This window comes from Diabrotica undecimpunctata, chromosome 8 (assembly GCF_040954645.1).
Source record: "Diabrotica undecimpunctata isolate CICGRU chromosome 8, icDiaUnde3, whole genome shotgun sequence".
Classification (NCBI taxonomy): Eukaryota; Metazoa; Arthropoda; class Insecta; order Coleoptera; family Chrysomelidae; genus Diabrotica; species Diabrotica undecimpunctata.
This window is the reverse complement of record NC_092810.1, coordinates 35,319,305-35,340,266: the sequence shown is the minus strand read 5'-3', so window position 1 is coordinate 35,340,266 and position 20,962 is coordinate 35,319,305. Positions and strand designations below refer to the sequence as shown.

At 33.4% G+C, this 20,962-nt stretch overlaps 1 protein-coding gene across 1 annotated transcript in view; it reads left to right on the top strand.

Annotated features, from left to right (window-relative positions):
• Positions 1–13,546: 13,546 nt before the first annotated feature.
• LOC140447424 (venom carboxylesterase-6-like) overlaps positions 13,547–20,962 on the top strand; it is a 78,370-nt gene continuing 70,954 nt past the window's right edge. The window contains exon 1 of the mRNA XM_072540066.1: positions 13,547–13,638. Coding sequence (XP_072396167.1) covers positions 13,573–13,638 — 66 coding nt within the window. The 5' untranslated portion in view covers positions 13,547–13,572. The remainder of the gene's footprint in view (positions 13,639–20,962) is intronic.

Sequence of the window (20,962 nt, the reverse complement as noted above, 5' to 3'; positions counted from 1 at the left end):
CTACTAAATTTATCTTCACTATTCGATGAACTCATTTTATTTATTTGTATTTAAATTGCCACTATATTTACACTGGCAGATTAATAATTTTTAATCTGTCAAAATAACATCTGTTAATTCGTTTCCATGGTAACTCGACCAACTGACTTACAAGGCTTATGTGATATTACACATTTTTTATAGAACTGAAGCGTAATTTTTTTATTACGTGCTAGTCATTACGTGTCAGTATCTGTTTTGATGTATTTACTTAGCATCTAAATAGTAGGTAATATACAATTTACTAGTAAGAGAGTAGAAAAAAACAATAACAAAATACCTTGAAATACAATAAAAAATTAATTAAAGTTTTAATCAAACGATGACACAACCTTAATATATGAACAATTATATTAAATATCTTAATACTTTGATATTCTTACCTTACAAATTTACGAATAACAAAGAATACCAAACGCACAGAATGAATATTCAAAACCAAAAGTCCTTATTTATTCTTCAAACAATTAAAATCAACATTCCCAACTTCTTATGGATACACATATTAGAAATGTTTGGAAAGGTTTTTAAAAACCCCGCCCATTGTGATGTCAGACCTAGGTATCGTTGTCCATTTTGTGGATATAATATTTATCCTAATAATCAGATATCTTATTGTATCATTTAAAGCGTATATATTTAACTCATTATGTATCTTTATTTCCTATTAGATCCTTTCTTGGGTAGCCTTCAACTCTTCTTAAAAATCTTATCTCTGCTGCCTGTATTGCGTTTATGCATCATCTGTCAAACATTGACTTATATATGCATCTAAACATTTGGTATATATATATTTAGCACCTAGGATTTTTCTATTGGTCATTTGCGGCACGCGGCCATATATCAACCAATAGACGGCGACGAGTCAAACACGTATATGGAATGTTACTTTGGTGCGAAATTCATATGCGAAATGTTAAATATTAGTAGACCAAAAAAGACCACTTTTTATTAAAATCAGTTAAAAGGATACTTTTAAAATATTTGTAATGTATGATTAAAGAAAACTAAAACAATGCAATAGGATATATTTATATTCTATCGCGATATTTATGCGAAATATGCGAGTTTGGCACCTCGCCGCCTATTGGTTAAAACATGACCGCGTGTCGTAAAGGACTAATAGAAAAGTCCTAGGTGCTAAATACACATACGGAATGTTTAGATGCCTACCGTATATAAGTAATATACTGCCATATTTTTATAAAATTTAATTTTGAGTTTTACCGCAAGTGAAGTCATTAATAATGATGATAAAAAAATAAATTTTGCGTGAGTTTTGCCATATTTTACGATTATCATGATATCAATAAAATGTATCACTTTTATTGACTGGAGAGTAGTTTTAGAATCTTTTTAATGATTGTTTTGATTGTATGATTTTTTTATCAATATCCAATACTATTGCATATGGGATTAGAGGTATTGATACCACACCTATGCAAGCTCCTCAAAGCCACTTTAGCATGGGGGATCGTACCGGAAATATGGCAAAAGGTCAAAGTCATATACTTGCCTAAGGCAGGTAAAGTATCAGACATAACACCAAAGTCATATAGACCGATAAGCCTATCTTCTTTTCTATTAAAAACGCTGGAAAGGCTTCTTGATAGGTACATCAGAGACGAAGTGCTAAAAGATAATCCTCTAAGCAATCGTCAATATGCATACCAACCTGGTAAATCTACGGACTCTGCGTTGGATAATCTAAATAGGCTTATCTCAAAGTCAATGGAAGACAAAGAGATAGCAATGGCCGCTTTTTTAGATATAGAAGGGGCATTTAATAATGTTACCACTAGCTCTTTGATAGGGGCTATGAGTAGACGAGGCGCACCTGCGGTAATATGCAGATGGATAAGGGCATCCCTAGAGAATAGGACAGTAATGTCCACTCTGGGTAAAGCAACCATCAAAGCAAAAGTAGGTGGAGGCTGTCCACAAGGAGGAGTTCTGTCCCCTCTACTTTGGGCAACCTTGGTAGATGATCTCCTCAGAAATCTGTCCACAGAAGGCTTTTATTGTCTAGGATATGCTGACGATATAGCAATCGTTGTCAGGGGCAGCTTTGCTCAGGTAGTGTCTGAGGGAATGCAAGCAGCCCTAAATACAGTTGACGACTGGTGTAAACAGAGAGACTGATAGTCAATGCTCAGAAAACACAAATTGTCAACTTCACCAAAAAAACAGCACTACAAAGCCTAAAACCACCGGTGCTGGGAAGAACAGAAATTTCATTTGCCAAAGAAACAAAATACCTTGGGGTATATTTTGATCATAGGCTTACATGGAATACTCACATTCTAAAAACCACACAGAAAGCTACTATGTCCTTGGGCAGATGTAGAAGAATGTGCGGTAAGAATTGGGGACTTAACCCCAAAATGACTCTATGGTTATATACAAGGGTTATTAGACCCATGATAACCTATGGCTCGGTGACGTGGTGGACAAAGACGCAGCAAGTGGGAGCAATAAGGCTGCTAGGTAATACACAAAGGCTAGCATGCTTGTGTATTACGGGGGCCTTAAAAACAACTCCTACTGCATCGCTGGAAGTCCTGTTGAATCTACCACCACTTCATATCTTTATACAGGGCGAATCCAGATCCGTGATGCACAGATTAATCCATAGTCAGCGACATATAAGCCAGATGCATGGTACTGACAACAGAAAGCTAATCGGGGAGCTAAAAGCCGATATTGTGATGGGGAAACCTATCGATGCAACAGTTACGAGATATAGCTTTAACAATAAGTTCACAATTAAGATACCAGGCAGGGAAGACTGGAATAAAGGTGTACCCATACAAGCTGCTGCTACCTGGTACACGGATGGCTCAAAAACATCGGAGGGTGTGGAAGCCGGCATAGTAGGGGCAAATCAAGGGATAGATTTCCCGGTAAGTCTATCTAAGGATGTGACAGTTTTCCAGGCCGAAATAACTGCAATCCATCACTGCGTGGAAGAAATAGAAAGGCAGGAAAGAACGTTCTGTTCAGTTGCCATCTTCACAGATAGTCAGGCAGCGCTTAAGGCACTCAATTCTGTAGAGGTCAATTCTAAGCTAGTATGGGATTGCGTGTGTGCCCTAAATAAACTAGGAGACCGTAGCAAGGTTACGGTAGCTTGGGTACCGGGGCACGAGGGTCATAAGGGCAATGAAAAAGCAGATTAAATGGCCAAACAAGGCTCATCATTGCCATTCATTGGACCGGAACCCTTCTGCGGAGTTGCTAAATCAGTAACAAGAACGGCTACAAGGAAGTGGGTAGCTCGCAAATCTCTGGAATGGTGGAGGAATTCACCAGGACAAAGACAGGCGAAACAGTTCATTACAGAACATTCGCCAAAATTTACGGCAGACCTAATAAGCAAAGACAGGAAAACAGTCAAGGTCATAGTAGGTCTTCTAACAGGGCACTGTAAGCTGAATAGGCACTTCAAGCTGATGGGATTATCAGATGATGACCTGTGCAGATTCTGTCACCTCGAAGAAGAAACAGCAGAGCACATTTTATGTCAGTGTGACAGTCTGGCAAATGTGCGGTTCTTTGCATTAGGAGAAGAAAATCCACCGGCAAATAGCTACATGGAAGGTACAATCCCGAAGCTACTAGACTTTATAAAAAGGGTCAGGCTAGAGAATGTTATCTAGGACTAGAGGACCACAATAAATCTGAAAAGGTCGCAGTGGAATAGGCCGAAAGGCCACCTCTCTTAATATAATCTAATCTATCAATAATAACTAAAAATAAAATAATAAAAAAATAAACTCGTAAAATCGAAGTGGAAAGTACATAATAGATGCTCACCCTGCATAATACGCCCTATATAATTATATATCATATTGCTAATATTGCTAAAAAATATACACTTTCTAATATGTTAATTTTTCTTAAAAATATGTGCATTATCACCCAAACCTTTTCGACATATTTGTCAGATCTTGTCACACTGTGCATTTGGTTAAATTATCAGTTGATCAACTAATGCAATGTAAACAACAAACACTTACTGGATCATCAAACATAACTTCTACATCTTGCAAATTCTTGATTAATCGTAAAAGGAAACTAGGAATGACAAATCCATACGTGGATTCCTTTAAAAACGATGCTAGATTATCCATTAAATTGGTGATATCTGACAGTTTCTCTTTTATTTTCTTAACTCGTTCACTGCCGATCACGCAGAGTTTGCGTGATGCGGCTTATTTCCGAGAGGCCGATCGCGCATAAGCTGCGTGATGCGCATTTCTCTCTTTATTGTTGTCTGTAAGCATCGGCTCATTTAATAATCAGTCTATCTTGTGTCGGCTTGTAGGCAAGATGTATACAAATTGTTGTGCGGTCGCGGATTTAAATTTTCACGTAATTTCGATACCATTAAAAAGTTTGAAAATATGGATACTCGTGATTTGCCAGGCCCTTCTGGTGAACAGAAAAGACGAAAAATTACATTTAAAAATCCAAACAAACTAACTGAGGAAGAAATGTTAGCTTATGCGGCGCTTTCAGATTCGGAAGATAGTTTAGACTTAGACAATAATTCTAGTGATGATGAGCTGTATCAAGTAAGTGAAAGTGGAGATAGTAATAATGAAGATGCGTTTGAAAGAGAGAATTTACCAATATGGACTGATCCTCCCTTAGTGAATCGGCGGCAGCTTCCCTTTCTAGGAAATCCAAGTTTGAAGAAACAGCCGACAGGAAATAATCCAATAGACTATTTCAACATGCTGGTAGACCATAAATTTTATGATTTGATTGTGGAAGAATCAAATTTGTATGCCGAAGAGATATTTCTTGCTAGTGGTACAGTTCGACCAAGAATATCGGAGTGGAAGACGCTTACCGCAGAAGAATTGCGTGTTTTTCTTGGACTAATTCTGCATATGGGTACCATAAGAACTAATCGTATACAGGATTATTGGAGAAAACATCGACTATTTAATTTGAAATGTTTTTCGGAATATATGGGCCGAAATCGTTTAGATAGATTAGATAGATTATAGATAGATTATATAAAATCAGACCCATTATTGACTATTTTAATGAAAAAATGATGGAGGTAAGTTTCCTCTTTTTTACCAGTAGACAAATATTCTATATATTGTATCTTTCAGGTCTACTCTCCATGTAAGGAGCTATCAATTGATGAGTCTATGTTATCATGGAGAGGTCGTTTGAGTTTTCGCCAGTACTTGCCTGGCAAAAGACATAAATATGGAATTAAATTTTATGTCTTGGCAGAACCAAATGGGCTTACTATGAAGCTTATGATTTATGCAGGTGCTAATGATGTGACGAGTGGTGTTGGTCATGCTGCTACTGTCGTTTTACAATTAATGCATGACCGTTTGGATAAGAGGCATTCGTTGTTCCTAGACAATTTTTATAATAGTCATTCTCTGGCATCAACTCTGCTTCAAAGAAAAACTTTTTGTACAGGAACTCTTCGAATGAACCGGAAAGGAAACTGTGTTGATGTTATGAAAAAAAAAGTGCGTAGGGGTGAAGTAGTAGAAAAATGCGATGAAGTAAATGGCATCGTTATGGGCAAATGGCGCGATAAGCAGGACGTGACATTTATAAGCACAGAATTTAGCAGTACTTTTGTGGAAGTGACGAGGAAACGAGGTGAGGTGGTATCAAAACCACAAGCAATTGTGGAATATAATAAGTATATGTCGGGAGTAGATCGTAAAGACCAAATTCTCTCATATAATTCGTGTGATCGAAAAACTTTGCGTTGGTATAAAAAAGCCGGCATACACGTGTTACAAATACTTTTGTTAAATTCGTGGTTTTTATATAATAAGTATTCGGGCAACAGGATCAGTTTTTATGAATTTCGAATAAATATTATTGATGTTTTATTGCCAAAACCGAGTGCAATAATTCCACAACCAGCAAGTGCCCCTGTTCACCTTTCATCAGAACTTCCTAAATCTGATGGAAAGGTTCAACGTAAAGATTGTAGGATTTGTAGAAACATAAGCAAAATTAGAAAGATGACTAAATATTGCTGCAATATTTGTAATGGCAATCCAGGGCTGTGTTTGGAGCCGTGTTTTAAAATTTGGCATGAACAGTAGATGAGTGAAATTATTTCTTTTTTATTTACACATAAAACATTTGCAATTTGTTATTATGAAGCAAATCTTTGGATTATAAGCATAAAATTTTAATTTTGTTATGATTCTATTGATGATTCTATAGAGCAATCATGTTCTGTTTTTGGAAAAATATATATTTTTTTAAAAAAATTTATTAAAATCCTTTGTAAAAGGTATATATTTTTACATATACATTTATTATAAAATATATACCTTTTACAAAGGATTTTAATAAATTTTTTTAATATATGGTATACAGCCAAATACAGGAACGTAGATTCCTTGTGGATGATATATTTTTTTATTTAATGATAATACTTTGTTCAATTTATTATTTTTATTCACGAAAAAAAAAATTATTTATTATCACACAACATGTGCGTGATCGGCCGCTACGATTTCATACAACTTACCAGGCCGATCACGCACCATATGCGTGTCAGCTATTTTGGCCGCCACGTTTTCCAATTCATGTTAAGAATCGATAATCTGATATTTGTATACCAGAATAACCTGATTTGGATGCATATAAGCCAATCGGCTCCTAACAGATGATCACAAACTAAAGGCGGCAGTGAACGTGTTAACTCTCTCTGGGCCTTTAGGACTGATGGATTTCGGCAAACTATGATAACCAAGCAGGCGGTAATCTGTTTGAAGAAATTGGTCGAGATTGTTTATTTTTTGAGTAAACTTCGGACTCGTTAACATTGAACTTAATTTGGTTTGATGAAAAATAGTCATGTGGTATGAAAACCATAAGACCAGAAACAAAAATATTCTCGTTTTAACATTGATTGCCTTACGAAGATCAATATTGATTGTTATAAATAGTTTATAGACCAGAAACACTGATTCTTCTAATTTTAATTTGCATAGTATCTTCCATATTATTACTGACGCTAACGGGAAAATATAAGATATATGAAAATACAAATATCATGTTTGGCTCAATTATTTGTCTGGGTGGTAATATTATAAGATAATAGTCTGTAACGCAAGGCCTAGTGAACTCACATTGATAATTAGCTATTCTTTGAAGGTGAAAAGCTGGACAGAATGCAGCGTCTAGGTTATAAGTCACCATGTCGTATATAAAAATATCATAGCTCCCATATAACGAAAGATACATGACGTAATCATGCACATTAATAATACTAATGTTTATGTTTAACTTTTTCCCAATTGCGTTGGACAAATCAGCTAAAAGACCTTTTCGTGTGCTCTCATTAAAATATACCTTGTATGGAGCTATACTGATATTTAACTGACATGAATGCAATTGGTCTGGAATCTTACCCGTATATGGATCTTTAGTTACATTAATTAAGTTAATATTTTTACCACAATCATTCTCTTTCGCATACGGAAACCAAGTAAAAAATGTTATTAAGTCTGCCGATACTACTGCGTTGTAAATATTGACCTGCCACAACTTTGCCAAAACAATTTCCACCTCATTTTCTGTTAAGTTTTGACATAAGATCAGAAATTTGCACGTACTGTGCCATTTATCAGACTGATTGAACACTTTTAATGTGGCTGTAAAAGTTTCTAAGGTGTAGTCAATGAACACAAAGTCTCCAAAAGCGGTAAGTACTTCTTCAGTCATCGTAAGGTTCGTGATTATTATTTGTGGTACATTAATAACACTATATATTTTCTCCAAATTACCTTCGTTGTCAATTACTGTTAAGTATTTTCTATTTAAATACTTGGAAATGAATTTAGATATCTGTTCGTATTTTTCATAATTTATGGGTATTACTCTACAATTGAAGCTTGAAAAAAAAATTATGATATACGCCATAATAAATGGATATACAATACTATACATGACTGCTTTTGTAAGTAAAAAGAGGTTTTTTAAACTGGCGACATCGTTAACAAAAATCATATTTATACGCATAGTTTAAGTAATTTTGTTTCAATATTATTTACAGTAATGTAGATTTTATCAATAATATTTCCATCGACCACTATTCATTTGAACATGAAATAAAGAAATATTATAAAATAAATAAAATATTTCATAAACTTGAAATTAAAAGCGAATCAAGAATACTCTTATTCAACTTTTAGATCAGGAAAATAGACCAGGCAAATTAGCTCAATTTTAATTAACCTTTTGTCGGTCGCAACTTACTCTTTATAAAAGCTGTCGCAATGTATCAAAATGATACATCTAACTGTTTTGATTCCTTTGGTCATATATATATTAAACAAGAGTTCATACAGAATCTTTATTATAGCAATCAAGAAGCTACAAGTTACAAGTTACATGACCCTGGCCGGAATGGCGGTACCGAATGACATCTGTCTGTCATCGGACTTCTTCTTTTTTTAATTTAACATAATATATTACACTAACTTTGACTTAAAATTACAGTAACAGCAATAGTTTTTGGATCAAGCGTAGTTGTAGATTACATCCAATAATTCATTATGTTTCTCCTTTTTTGTTTGTGTAAATACATTGTGATAACAAAAAAACTATTTGTGTATGTAAATCCAAAGACGGGATTTACGGGTAAAAAGCTATTGACAGCAACGGTCGCAATGTATCTGTTTGATACGTGACTATAAAATTTACGTACCTATTTGTGGTGTTTTAGTTGTGTTTTTTATTATTTTTATAATTTATTCTTTTAGTAGGATTTAAACATTTATATATTATCAAAAAACGTTAACTTACATAGAAATATAACCTAAGTACTCGTATAAACTGATTTGATTTCTTACATTATAAATAAAAATAAAATGTTGCTTTCCTATATGACGCAAACATAAAATATATTATTTTCTTGTAAACATTTCAAACCAAAAAAATCCTTATTTCAGTTCGGTGCGGTGGCAATCTGTCACTTATGTGTCACTTGAGTTTTCTTGTTCTTGTAATCTTGAGTGTCATGATGTGCACACTGGGGTTGTATGCTCACCACAAATATATCGTTTCCAATTCTTGCAAATGGTTTTGGTCACCCTGGTCCTTTGTGATGTGTAACATAAAGCACAGCGACGACGCTTGTTTGGGCTACATCTTCTGTAGCCACTAGTCCAGCTTCTTCATCGGGCTCTTCCGTTGGTCTAAATCTGCTGAGCGCTTCAGAAAGAGAACGTAGTATACCAGTCGAAATTCTACCCTTTTCCGAAAGAGTTATGCTACTAAAACTAAACACGAAAGACAGAAAAATAAACATATTTCAAGTCTTTGCCCCAACGGTCGAAAAAGATGACGAAGAGGTGGAATCGTTCTATGAACCAATTCAAGAGGCATTGAGAACTATCAAAGCACGTGACGTCACAATAATAATGGGTGACCTGAATGCCAAAATTGGAAAGGGTAGCACAAGCAACGTAGTGGGAAATTTTGGATTAGGTAATAGAAATCTAGGTTGATACAATTCTGTCAAGATAATTGTTACAAACACATTCTTTGAATTACCTAATAGACGTTTGTACACGTGAGAATCGCCAAGAGATAATGAACATCACATAATGAGAAATCAAAAAGATTACATAATGATCAAAGAAAGATATCGGAATAGCATTACTGCAGTCAAAACACAACCTGGAGTAGATATAGCATCTAACCATAATCTCTTAGTAGCACATATGAAAATTAAAAAAGACTAAGAGATCCAGAATTCAAAGACAATATCAAAGAAAAAATAAGTGAACGTCTAAACATTGTACAGATTGAAGGGGAATGCAATGAAGAAAACATCAACAAAAACTGGCAAAAAATAAAGACTGACTTACCTTCAAAAAAGTATCTACGCAAAACCAAAGAAAAGAAAAAAGATTGGATGACGGACGAAATACTAAACTTGATGAACAAAAGAAGAGTATATGAGGACAAAAATAAATTATTGTACCAGCAAACACAAAACGAAATACGGCGACAAATTTGAATAGCAAAAGAAAATTGGATAAAAGAAAAATGTGATGAAGTAAAAATGGAAAATAAAAGAATTAACTAGACGACCAGAATACAAACAAAATATACTAGTTGATGTAAAGGGAGACACAGTAATGGATACAGAAAACAAATTTATTGTATAGGTAAACTATATAGAGCAGCTGTTTAACGACAAACGAGACAAAATAGATAACGAATATTTCGTCGAAAAAACTTTACCAGAAATAACAGAAAGTGAAGTAAAACACACAATTAATGAGATGAAAACTTGGAAAGCAGTAGGACCAGACGAAATACCGACAGAAATATTGCAACTTATCGCCGACTGGAATATACATATTATTGTCGAATTATTTACTATCATATACAGAACAGGTATATTGCCTAAGGAATGGCTTTAACAATCAACATTGGTGACTATACCGAAAAAGAAAAACGCCAGACAATGTTGCAATCACCGTACCATCAGTCTAATGTGCCGTATACTAAAAGTATTTCTAAAGATTAATCATCGTAGAATATATAAAAAGTTAGAACAAGACATTGGACAAACTCAGTTCGAATTTAGAAATACTCAAGGAACCAGGGAAGCATTATATGCAGTAAATGTGCTAATACAGAGATGTTTAGATGTAAACCAGGACATCTATGTCTGCTTCCTAGATTATAACAAGGCATTCGATACAGTGAAACATAGTTTTATCGAGCACAGTTTTATTAATTAAATCTTGCCCAAGTACTTTCGCTTCCTAGAGCATCTTCAGGGCATTTCGTCAATTTTGGGCTATCCAACAATCGTAGAATGTCATATCATAAATATAAAATTAAACATAAAATTGTACATAACACTACACTAAACAACGACAAACAGTTTAAAATTATTTAAAAAATAGTCGAAGCTAAATTCTGGTCGGCAACAGGAGCTCCCCTATTTTTTTTGTGTAGTGTAGTGTTATGTACAATTTTATGTTTAATTTTATGTTTATAACATTCTGCGATTGTTGGATAGCCCAAAATTGACGAAATGTCCGTGAAGATGCTCTAGGAAGCGAAAGTACTTGGGCAAGATTTAATTAATAAAACTGTGCTCGATATCTACCTTTATTTTATCAATGTTCCTTTTTTATTTATATTCCCGACCTGTTTGAGGGTAGAAATAGGTCAATTAATATGATTGAAGCTAGTAGACAACTATTTCTGCAAAAATCAGAATGCCAACTGTCACTTTCAAAAATGTACCTAATCGTTTTTTCACAGATTCACCCTGGTCTATGTCAATACATAATAAGTTTCTTCTCTACAAGCAAACCTTAAAACCTGTATGATCGTATCGTATACAATCGTGAGGTAGTACCAAAAAAAAAGGCATAAAAATGATTCAAATCTTCCAGAACAAGTTCTAAGAGGCATCGTTGACGCTTTCTGATATATTCAATATGATGACCTTCATTGAGACTGTTACAGTCTTAGCATATCACCAATAATCCCTCATTATTTTGTTACAATTAATAATAAAACACGAAAATATTTTCTATTTATTTTCGATATATCTCAACTCAAATAAAACGAAAAATTTAAGTAAAAATCCTTTATAAAAGGTATATATAAATTAAAACCCCAAACGGGCTATGTCATGAAGACAAAACGTTTTCGGAATCCATATTCATCATCAGTGTCTAGGTGTACATGTTTTGAGCCACTAACTATCAGGGTAAAAACCCGTTAAAATTTATCTATTACAATTTGGTTAACATTATTTGGTATTATATTTTATGATATTAGAGTTACTAGTGGATATTGTAACATGGCAAGGGCGTTACCATATCGCCATGTTACCATATCCACTGGTATACTGGACTACTTGATAAAACTTTAAATTTATTCATTTTAGTCTATTCGATTGCAAATAATTCAAAAACTTTTTACTGCGCCTAATGAGATTAAAAGATCATGTAACTGGCTGTATGGCAAACTGCCGAAGCCATATAAAAAAAAATAGGTAACAATAAAAAAACACTGAAAACTTTGTTTTCAAATCTTCCACAAAATTTATTTTAAACTCTTATCACTACAGCTGTTTCGGCTGATTGCCTTTCTCAAGTGATCTATTTTTGGCATGCGTTTACACTTTATAGTCTCTAATGAAATAGGTTGAGGAGGGGAGAACTGTTTGTCTCAAGTTGGTCATTCAGAATTATATCTGTGTTTTTTAATTTGTTGATTTCCATAGATTCTAACAAAGATACCTTAAGGCCTTTATTTTGAATGTGAAGAATTTTAAATTCGTCATTAAAAGAATGATTATGATCTAGAAGGTGAAGTGCGTATCTAGAATCTGTTTTTCTATTATTGAAAGCCCTTTTATGTTCTGCTATTCGTTTATTAAAATTTCTACCAGTTTGACCGATGTAAGTTTTTGGGCAGTCGCCACATTTAAGTTTGTACACACCACTGTGTAAGTGTTTTTTATTTTGGCTCTTGTTGTTTTTAATATATTTGCCTAGGTTGTTATTTGTTCTGAAAGCTGGTGTTATTCCTTTCTTTTTTATGTGTTTGGCTATTTTTGTTGATATTTGTGTGTACAAACTTAAATGTGGCGACTGCCCAAAAACTTACATCGGTCAAACTGGTAGAAATTTTAATAAACGAATAGCAGAACATAAAAGGGCTTTCAATTTTTCAGTTTTTCAGTGTTTTATTGTTACATAAAATGAATTTCCATCAAGTAACGGTCGAATCCATCAATTATTAAAAAAAAATATTTTAGGTTAGTTAAATACGTTTGTAAATAACCATCTTTTGTAACAGTGAAACGTAAAATAGAGTGCAACTAAATTCATCAAGCATTATTATTACCAGTTCGACTTTTCGATGACGAAAATTGTTTCGATGAAGGATTATTTAATCGTAGTCTACATACTTAGCCAGTTCCAACGTCTGGCCCGCTACTTTTATTGTAGAAAGGAGGACAAATCACAACAAAGACCTTGAAGTGCATGTAGAGCAGGTAATTAAAAAAATGTAAGAAGTCATGAGGAAAAGCTTCACCATTATGAGAATATTAAGGAAATCCAGCTCCTGGTTAACGTTCAAACCAGACGACTCAACAAGACGAAACCTCACGAGGTAGTGTAGTGGGTTTTAAAAAAGGAGAACTTTGTACAGTAAACAATAAAAGTGCCTTAGTTATTAGAATATTCTAAGCATTGAACAGAGGTTAATGCTTTGTAATAATTTAATTTAGTATTCTATGACTTATCAAAAGTTACTTATTGGTCACTGAGTCGATTGTAACATCATTCTTACAAAAAAAAAGAAATGTAAAGCTCTTGCTATCATGTACTCTAATTAACAAAGTTTTTACCTAATTTTCTCTAATTGCATGCAATTATATACAAATTTTATACATAAATATTTAATAGGCAACTATCGACACTGTTTTTATCGAAGCGATAAAGAAAAATTTTCATTCAAACGGGTGCTGTCACAATGAAAAGTTCTGTTTATGATTTTTTAATTATTTTTATAATTATATACCCTTCAACTTCTGAAAAAGTGAGTTTGCATTTTTATTTACAACATTTTAAATATTTAATTAAATTATCCTTTGGAACTAATAGATTTCTATTTACTTACTATTTAGAAAAAATTTTGCTTCCTGTTTTTCTCCATTTCTTCCGCTTCTGATATAAAATCCTTCCAACCGCTTTATCTCAAGTCTCTTGAGATCTTCTTCATTTCTATTTTGTCGATCTTGCTTCCTATAGTCAATTAACAGATAGGAATTCATTCTATGCAAGTTCCCTAACGAGTCAAGTTCTCTTGTTTCTATAAACTGTTGATTCAGTATTCAGATTTTTATGTAAGCATCGGTCTATCTTCTTCTTAAAGTACCGTCTCTCTACGAAGGTTGGCAATTATAATCATCATCATCATCATTCTTGCTTTACAACCCTGAGTGGGTCCTAGCCTCCTCAAGAATTTCTCTCCAGTTGTGCCTATCCATCGCCTTTCTCCGCCAAGCACGTATTCCCATATTGCTAATGTCTTCATCGATGTTATCAAGGAACCTTGTTCTGAGTATTTCTCTTCTTCTAGACTAATGGATCTATTAAGAAACGGTTTTTTAGCTGGGTCATTTTGTTCCATTTTCATTACATACCCTATCCACCTCAGACGTCCTATATTTATAAGTTTTACGCATTTTTGCATTTTTATTTAGAATATTTAATCATTGTACATTTAATAATTGTACATCAACGTATACAGATTGAACGAATTTAAAACGGAACATACGAAATCAATGTATTTCGGCTCAACTCCGCTCTAGGTGGTTAGCCAACAAAAGGTTGTCAAATAATTATATTATAAAAATCCAATACTTCAGCGGGCTGCTGGATTCTGAATTCATTCAAGAACAAGTCAAAACTCCACCCAAATAGGTTGCCTAGAATCACTGTGAAAACTAGACTAAACAAGCAGTTATTATGCTGTCAAACCACCTATGGCTTCCTTATAGTCCAAGAGATAGAGCCGAAATTTTGAACTGATCAGTAATATGACATTTCTCTATTGGAATATATTCATTGTAACTGGGTTAAGACTTTGCCTTACAGGCGGACGCCCCTCGTGGTACAGGGATGAAGTTGTAATTTTTTTCGGAAAAATTAAAGATCGATAATATGGCTGAAAATTTGCCCAGAGTAAGATCTTGGTATAACTAGGGTATAAATCCCAAAGGGCGGACGCGAGAGTGGATACATAAGGGGTGGCGGACAGGGGTGAAGTTGCAGTTTTTTTGGGGAAAAATTAATGATAAGTAATATGTCCGTCATTTTCATGGCTCATTATTTAGCCCCTAAAAACTCTAAATCCAAAAGGGCGGACAGCTGGGTTGGTACAGAGAGCATTAAAACGGGGTCAAATGTACCACTTGATTGCGCATTTTAGGTCTCGGTAACAATTTTCAAACTGATTTTATTATGGTATTTTTATACCAATTGATTTGAAAATTTGTATGCTCACTTCTGTTACTATTCTGAAAAGCGTCAAGTAGAGTTTTCCTTAATATTTTCCAAAAAAATTTCCGTAAATGAAAATTTTCGTAATTTTATGAGGTAAAATCTAATTTGTAGAATCCTTTCGATTTTCTGTAAGTTATACCATGATTTTTTTCCAAAAATTTTCAAACGATTTTTCCGATAAGAAAAAAAAATTTAGAAAAACTTTAAAAATTTCGTCATTTTTCTCACTCTCATTGATGTCATCACATTCATCATCTTCGTCACTTTCACTTTCAATAATATCACATTCATTATCTGCTTCATTTTCAATCACTACTTCTCGAACTGATTCTGGCATCAGAGGTCCACTAAACCATTTTAATTTATATGTTTCATCTTCAAGCTCCCAACCATGTTCTTCAACAATCAATTCTGTTGGTACTTTTTTATGAGAATTTGTCCAAATATTTGAAATATAATGAGCTCGCAGTAGATGTTGGTGTAAGTCATCTTGACATGGTGGTAAGCATCGAAATTTTTTAGTTTTTTTTTTTAAAGGCTCGTTCACATCATACAACTTATACTGCCGGTTAAATAGTGAAAATCTGACATCGTTTACTTTTCTTTTTGGAATTGTTCTTGTCAATCCTGTTCCATATAAGTAACATATGAAAGTTTCTAAGGTTTCAAAAACTTCATTACAATCGAAGTCAGTTTCACCAAGTTGGATAAAAGCATCTTGATACTTATTACATTTAGCGCATGCGTCTAGAATTACTGATCTAAATGGAACGCGCATCATTATTATTTTAATATTTTAGAATAATAATGATGCAAAATTAATGTCCAATCAGAATTTGTAAAATTATAATTAACTAATGAAAAAAAAATACAATCAATTTGAAAATTAAAAAAAATATTGAAAATATCTACAAAGTAAATTTCAAAACTTAAAAAATTGATAATTCCACTATTAAATTGATTTTTATTAATAATTATTTGTAAAATGTTAAAGGAATTCTACAAATTGAATTTTACCTATTGATAAATAGAAATAATATATTTTGTATTTGATTATTAATGTAATAATAAATTAAATTTTTCTTATATCTGAACATAATAAAAAATAAGTAAAATTACTATTTGTTATACCGAAAATATTCAATAGTTAACATTATAAAATTACTTTAATTTAATAAAATTACTTAACCGGTTTCATAATTAATTTTTATCAATCATCAGATAATTTCAATTGATTATTATATTAAAAATATTTTTTTTTTGTTTTTCATTCTAATATCAAACATTTATTCAATTAAAAATTAATTCGTAAAATATTTATATTTAAGAAAAAAATGTGATTTGTAAAGTAAATATGACTTTAGTTTGAAAAAAAAACATTATCATAATATCATTTTAAAACTACAAAATATTCTATAAAAGATTCAGACGATGACGTAGAGTTTTATCAAATGTTTTAGAAACATTGTTTTATTACTGATCAGTTCAAAATTTTGGCTCTATCTCTCCGACTATTAGGCAAGCTCCTCTTTCCTTTATCTAAACCTAAGCAGTCAAATGGATATTTTGAGCGGTGTTGCCAATCTCATTCCTCTAGATGTTTTTCAATAATAATAACCATAAAATATTTACAGGAAAGAAAGGAAATAACTACAAACCATTAAGTTTATTTGTTATTAGTCTGTTTTAGTAGATTGGTAAATACAATGAAAAATATAGGCAAATATCCGATTTATTTAAAGATACGAAGAAGATATAACTCTCAAAAAGATCCGCAAATCGGATTCTACATGGCGATTGGCAACATTGACTTTGGGCGGTGCTATAGAATATGGTGCGTCCTAAAAGGAGACAGATAGTTGAACGATATTTTATACAATGTCTATCACCGGGTATGGATTTATTTTTGTCCAAATTTTATATTGGTCCACTATTTCAAATGCAGTTCAAACAGACATATATTAAATTGTATGTTCCGTTTTAAATTCGTTCAATCTGTATACAGAGAATGCGAAAGAAATCTGAGCGACAATCAATTTAGATTTCGTATGGGCCTTGGTACGAAGGAGGCAATATTTGGCCTCCAGATATTACTACAAAAATACCGAGATCAACGAAAAGACGTGTTTCTCTGTTTTATCGATTACGAAAAAGCGTTTGATCAAGTAAAACACACAGAACTCATAGAAACCCTAACACAACATGGTATAGACCATAACACGGTGGCCCTTATATTGAAACCTATATTGGAATCAAATGGCGTCGATTAAAATAGACAATCGTATGACAGCAGAAATGTCAATAAAAAGAGGAGTTTGCCAGTGCTGCGTACTTTCTCCGCTATTGTTTAATATGTATTTAAAAGATCTTCCAAAATGCCCTCGAAAATTTTGAAGAAGGAATAAAAATCAACGGAGAATATGTAAACAACTTAAGATACGCAGAAGGCACCGTCATTATTGCGGACAGTGCTGAGGTTATCCAACGACTTTTGAATGCCATAACCAAAGAGGGAGATAGCTAGGGGCTAAATATAAATACAAATAAAACAAAAGTAATGGCCGTTACACGTGCACTAAATGCCGACATTAATATTCGTATCTACAACAAACAGATAGAACCCGTACAAAAATTCCAGTATCTTAGTTACTGGATAACAAACGATCTTGACTACGAAGTTGAAATACATGCTCGTATAGAGTATACTAGGTTCGCTTTTCAAAGAATGAAAAAATTCCTAATAAACTCTACCTTATCGTCAGATATCCGATACCAATTTGTAAAAACATTCATTTATTCCATATTGCTATACGGAGTGCAAACATGGACTCTCGGAATCACAAGTATGAGACGTGTAGAAGTCTTTGAGATGTGGTTTTTTCGAAGGATGCTGAAGATCTCTTGGACAGAGTACGTGACCAACAACGAGGTGCTGAGAAGAATGAGGACTGAGAGAGAACTCCTAAATATTGTAAAAACCAGAAAAACGAGTTATCTAGGACATATTTACAGAGGAGAAAAATACAACGACTGATAATGGAAGGGAAAGTGGAAGGAGGTCCAGGAAGAAGAAAATGCTCCTGGCTGAAAAATGTAAGAGACTGGACAGGCATGGACACACATTCGATACTAAGAACAGCTCAAGATAGAGAACAGTTTGCTATAGTTGTGGCCAGCCTTCAGTAATGGAAATGGCACCTTCTAAAGAAAAAGGCATAAAGAAGAAGAAGAATCAGATTATCTTTTGGAACAAATAGATTTATATGTACTTACTATTTCGAAAAAAAAAATTTTTTCCTGTTTTTCGCCATTTCCTTCGCTTCTAATGTAATATCTTTCCAACCGCTTTATCTCAAGTCTCTTTAGATCTTCTAAGTTCCCTAACGAGTCAAGTTGTCTTCTTTCTATAAACTGTTGATTCAGTATTTAGATTTTTATGTAAGCATCGGTCTATCTTCTTCTTAAAGTGCCGTTTCTCTACGAAGGTTAGCAATTATAATCATCATCATCATTATTCTGTCATCGCCTTCCTCCGCTAAACACGTATTCCAATATTTCTCATGTCTTCATCGAAGTTATCAAGGAACCTTGTTCTTCAAGAAACCTTCCTCTTCTTCTAGACCAATGGGTCTATCAATAAACGGTTTTTTAGCTGGGTCATTTTGTTCCATTTTGTATATAAATATGTTTTGCGATATCTGGTTCCTGGTATATTTTATAAAGTTCGCAGTTATATCATCTGCTCCACACTTCATTGTCATCCACTACTCCATAGATTCATCTTAGTACTTTTCTTTCGAAACATCCTAACATGTTTTCATTAATTTTTCTTAAAGTCCAGGTATCTGAACCATATGTAAGGCCTGGGCGTATTATTGTTTTGTATAGTTTTATTTTTGTAATTCTCGATATAATTGTAGATTTAAGGAGGAGATTAAGCCCAAAATAGCAACTGTTGGCCGTGCAAATTCTGCGGTTTATCTCTGCAGTAGTATTATTTTCAGTGTTAAGGAGCGCTCCCATTTATACAAATTTCCTTTACTCCTTCGATGACGTGGTTTTCTATAACAAGTAGTCGTAGGATTTGTGGTTGCGTGCTTATTTTCATATACTTCGTTTTGTTGGTGTTTATTATTAAACATATTTTTGTTTACCAGTTACCAGTTGATGTCCGTTTGAAGAGGTTTACTCTCCGGACCCTGGAACTCACGTGAGGCATGGTTATGTGTTACCTGAAGTTAAATCTAATAAAGTATTAAACATCCACTCACTTTTAAACAACAACATGTACACTTTTTGGTAACTTCATTTTTGTAAAGGGTTGTACCCTAATATTTTGGTGGCTCAGGCATGTCAACCTGCTTTTTAACCTGATGATGGAATTATTATTCCGAAAACGTTTGTGTTTTTTGATGTAGCCCTTTTAAGAGTTTTTAAATATACCTACATACAAAAATTAAACCTCTTTTTTATATTTTTGTAGCTGATTCTTTTAATGCTACATACGCCTCTTGTACAGCGTTTTCCGTTCTCCCAAAAATATTGATATCATCAGCATAGGCAAGGATTTGCACTGATTTAATATATATTGAACCAGTGGTTGTGATTTGTCACATACATATTACTTTTTTCAGAGCCAGATTGAACAGTATACAGGAGAGAGGGTCTTCTTAGCGCATTCATTGGACTTATAAAAATATATGAAAATATGATATGTTGTACACCTCTGATTGCAAAAGCCACAGTGATCTTTATAATTACCTTCTCTGTGCACGGTGGTAGTCATTAATGTATTACATTTGGCAGGATCTTATATGTTAAATTAAACAGGGTAATGCCTTTGTAATAATTACAAAGATATTCATCACCATAGTACTTAATAGTTGGTGTAAGAAAATCAAGTGTTTCAAGAAAATTAAGAACATTACAAGATTCGGGATGATCGTCTCCAACAAGTAAAAAAAAACTAGAACCAGCTAGTGGAGATACTAGCACAGTTCTAAAGAATTTATTGAATTATGGTTTTAAAATAAGAACCTCAACTGTACGGAAAAGGCTTCTGGACGTTGGCTAAAAGGCAAGAAAAGTAAGGAAAAAACACTTTCTAACGCAGAAAATTATGAAAAAACACTTAGTTTCGGCCAAAAAAACCTATTATGGACTGATAACGACTGAAAATGGTAATATTCAGCTATGAATTACATTTATTTATGTAAAGATAAGGAGACCTTATTTATGTAAAGATAACGGTTTCCCGTTATTTGTTTTAAAAGGTTCAGACAGTTCCCTCTGAATTCGTACTGTACATTCAACTTTTTCAAGATTTTAGTCTTGTTAAATTTACCAACTGATTTGGTATTCCTAGCTTTTTCATCGCTTTGAACATTTCTCTTCTATTCACAAAGTCGTAGGTCGCTTTGTAGTTTATAAATATGTGATGAGTATCAAATCCATATTCCAGTGTTTTTTCCAAAATATGTTTCAGGGTTGCAATCTGATGGATTATCAATTTACCACCTCTGAAAAAAGCCTGGTATTTTCCTACTATACGTTCTGCGTTTGGTGCCATACGGTGGCATAGTACTGTGGAAAATATTTTATATGCTGCATTTAGAAGCGTAATTGCTGTGGTTAGAGCATTCGAAGATATCTCCTTTTTTGTGTATGGTGCAAAGTATTCCAATATTATACTTATCCGGGAGGGATTTCTATGTTCACGTTTCTTTTATAAGTTGCTGTAATGTCATTATGGTATCATGGCCACCTTCATGGTAAATTCTTTACTGTTGAATTTTTTTATAGAATACTCTGAATTATTTCTCTTTGTTAAGATTTTCTATATATTTAAAAATATA